Genomic DNA, 3,066 nt, shown 5'->3' on the forward strand with positions numbered 1-3,066 from the left:
TGAAACAGTTTATTGGAAATGCATGCGATAAAAGATGTATGGCTGCTTAAAATGAATTAGAAATATCTCAAACGTTGTAAAGCAAGAAACACGATTAAAGAAAACCGTTCTAGAATTATGTTATTTCTAAGATATTCTTAAAGCATTCTTGATCGTCCTTAACTGTTAAAATGGTTTTGTGGAAGGGCAAATCGACCGACATCTGTGGCTTATTAAAAACCGATAATATAGTTATATAAGGAACGACACAAAAACAATGAAAATATATAACTTAGAAAATGCTTAGTGAAGGAAAATAGCAAAGAAAAATATGAAATATATTTCTATTTTTTAGAAGTCTCACTTGTAAGTGTCTATTTATCATATCAAAAAGACTTGATAACTGAGAAATTTCAAGTTTTTTCTTTATAAGGAGCCGCACTTATTTTTTAATCGGAAGTTTAAAACCTTTAATTATAAACGTTATCACTAAAAGTTGTTAGATTATTGTTGTTGTTCTTTTTGGTGGATGAAATCTTGTAAGGTTATTTATACTAACAGGCTGTGTGGCAATAAAGAAAGTCGGTATTTGTCTCTTGTGGTGACCATCTAGATATTAACATTTCCATCAGGTGAATGTATAATTAAGCTACATAGTTGATTAATCGATTGCAAGCAGTTTATTTGACACTTAGCACAATAATATGTACAGAATTATTCGTATAATGTAGAAAACACAACTTAAAAGTTATTAATATAATATTAAATATAAGTAGTTATTTAGTATAAAAAATGCTGGAACAAATTTTAGTTTAATTACGAAATAACTTTCATTATTTTTTCAGATAAACATTATGCAACTGTTACTTTAATATACCTTGCAAACATAACACCAGACTGAGTCCCTCTGGCAGCTAGTTAAGTTAGGCCTAGCTCTCGTAAGCCAATCGCACGCCGTGAGTGAGGGCGGTGACGTGCTTCATGGCGGAGCTCACACTGTTCCCTTCGTTGCGAAGGTTTGTCAGTCATCGGTACTGTCGTCACTTCACTAGGCACAAGAGCTAAGCTCACATGTCCAAATGTACTGGCTCGATATTTTTGGTGCTGAAACACAAGACTGCTAGACTTCTACTTACGGTATCTTCAGATGATCCAAATAAAACCTACCAGGCTTAAAACTTACTGCTCTACGAGTTGCTATGGTTACAGGGGTCCTGCTTGAAATCTTCCCAACGTCTGAAGAAATGGAATAATCAAGAGAGTCTTCTTTCTCCATCTGAAACTTTGCAGATCGGTAGCAAGAACGAATCCTCAACTAGAACACAACAGAAATGTAATTTGGAGAAACCTTGGCAGTCAATCTATCACCAACTCATACCAAACAACTAGAGGGCCGGCTCTGAGCGTCATTGGTCGGTATAACCACGTGATTCATTTAACTCGCATATTTCTGTCAACTGCTCTTGATGATTTACCATCCATTTATTTTCTGATTTATCTCCAAGTGCGACAGCTAATTTGTGGCTCATCCTTAAAAAGCGCTGGTCGCCGGATAGTGCACAAGTTATGAATTCTAATGTCGTGTATCCTAGCGTGTGTCACAAGGGTGAGACAGGAGGATACGGCGCTCAACACTACGGCTCCGACCTAGTCGCTCAGGTGTACTACGGTCAGCCCGCAGAGACTCTCTCCGGTGCCGGCAACCACTATATTAGCGGCGGCTTGGTTGGTTCATTTTCCGGTCCGGATCCACGTACTCCGCCATTACATGGAGATACAAACGGACATTTACCACACCCTATTATCAATGATACAAACGGACTCAGCTATACGAATCTCGACCACAGTTATGGCCAGCAGGGTCGTCTTAGTCACTCGCACTCCGGGGGAAGTCCCGGAATCCACCCAGCTTACAGTACGACAGGGGACATGAGTCCACGAGGTCCACCAGGGACATATGGCTACAGAAACCTGGATTATGGACATCCAGGCCACGAGGTGACTGGTCATCACGGCATCCATCGTCCTGCAGACCACACATCTATAAATCTAAACGATGGCTGCGGACCTCGACCAGTGTCCACGGTCACCGGTCTACCGACCGCCACCGCCTATTCCTACCTCGACCCAATAGCTCTTTCTCGCAGAAATGGCTTTGGATACCAGGAAGGATACGACTCGGTTATACGGGACAGCAGCCAGTCAAACGGTGCATTTCAGACCCACGCTCTGTCTACCCAACACACGGCACCCGTTCCCACCTACAAATGGATGCAAGTCAAAAGGAATTTGCCAAAACCGGGTGAGTATTCTTTATTTATATTGTAAACATAACGTGAACAACCAAAAGCTCGTGAGTTGCTGCAAGAAACTCCATGCAATACCTGTACTGAAGGGCAGACATCTCCCACTCCAAGTGTTCACGTGCTTTCCGTGTCTGCGGAAGCTATAAATCAGTTGTTCAAAACCATAGAAGCAAAAACCATCAAACACGAGAAATAATCACCATTTCTTTACAATAGATCTGAAAATAGTAACAGCTATTCCCACAGTAAACAGTCAAACCACTGGCCTAAGAAACACCTACTGTTAAATTAATTTAGCAACCGCACGCAGCTTGGAGTGGGTAATTTTTTAACAAGCGCCCCACAAACGGCAGCTACCTATGTGCGAAACTTGGGCCTTTCTCCCAACTGTCTTTACAACCCGAACGTCACAGGTGGCCGGCCATAAATTTCGAATTATTCTTAAACTCAAACAACTATTCAACGAGACCATTTGTTAACCGAGAAAGAAATATATGTCCTAGCTCCATCTGAGTGTAGAACAAAACAGTTTCATCTACTTGTTTAACGCAAAATCTTTGTAACACCAAGTATATTGTCGACTTGACACGCATCACGTATGTACATTTATCCTCATTTTTTTAAATACGATAAAAATACGAAACGTTTTTTTTCTCGAGTTTGATTTCATTTAAATATTAGTAGCGTAAATCAATGGACACTAATAATAAGTTAAATAATAACTCGCACCAGTTGTTAACACAGTAAGTTTTATAATACTAACTCCGATATCTTATATGCT

The 3,066-nt window shown here is 40.0% G+C and overlaps 1 protein-coding gene across 1 annotated transcript; it reads left to right on the top strand.

Annotated features, from left to right (window-relative positions):
* The first annotated feature begins 1,255 nt into the window (after positions 1–1,255).
* Positions 1,256–2,362, top strand: LOC143231797 (uncharacterized). Its single transcript, XM_076466453.1, has one exon. The coding sequence runs from the start codon at positions 1,546–1,548 to the stop codon at positions 2,305–2,307; it is 762 nt and encodes a 253-aa protein (XP_076322568.1). The 5' UTR covers positions 1,256–1,545; the 3' UTR covers positions 2,308–2,362.
* The last annotated feature ends 704 nt before the right edge of the window (positions 2,363–3,066 follow it).

This window comes from Tachypleus tridentatus, chromosome 11 (assembly GCF_004210375.1).
Source record: "Tachypleus tridentatus isolate NWPU-2018 chromosome 11, ASM421037v1, whole genome shotgun sequence".
NCBI classification, from domain to species: domain Eukaryota; kingdom Metazoa; phylum Arthropoda; class Merostomata; order Xiphosura; family Limulidae; genus Tachypleus; species Tachypleus tridentatus.

Bases quoted from the DNA above. Each gene is read 5' to 3' on its own strand.
- LOC143231797 (XM_076466453.1), top strand. From the start codon at position 1,546: ATGAATTCTAATGTCGTGTATCCTAGCGTGTGTCACAAGGGTGAGACA.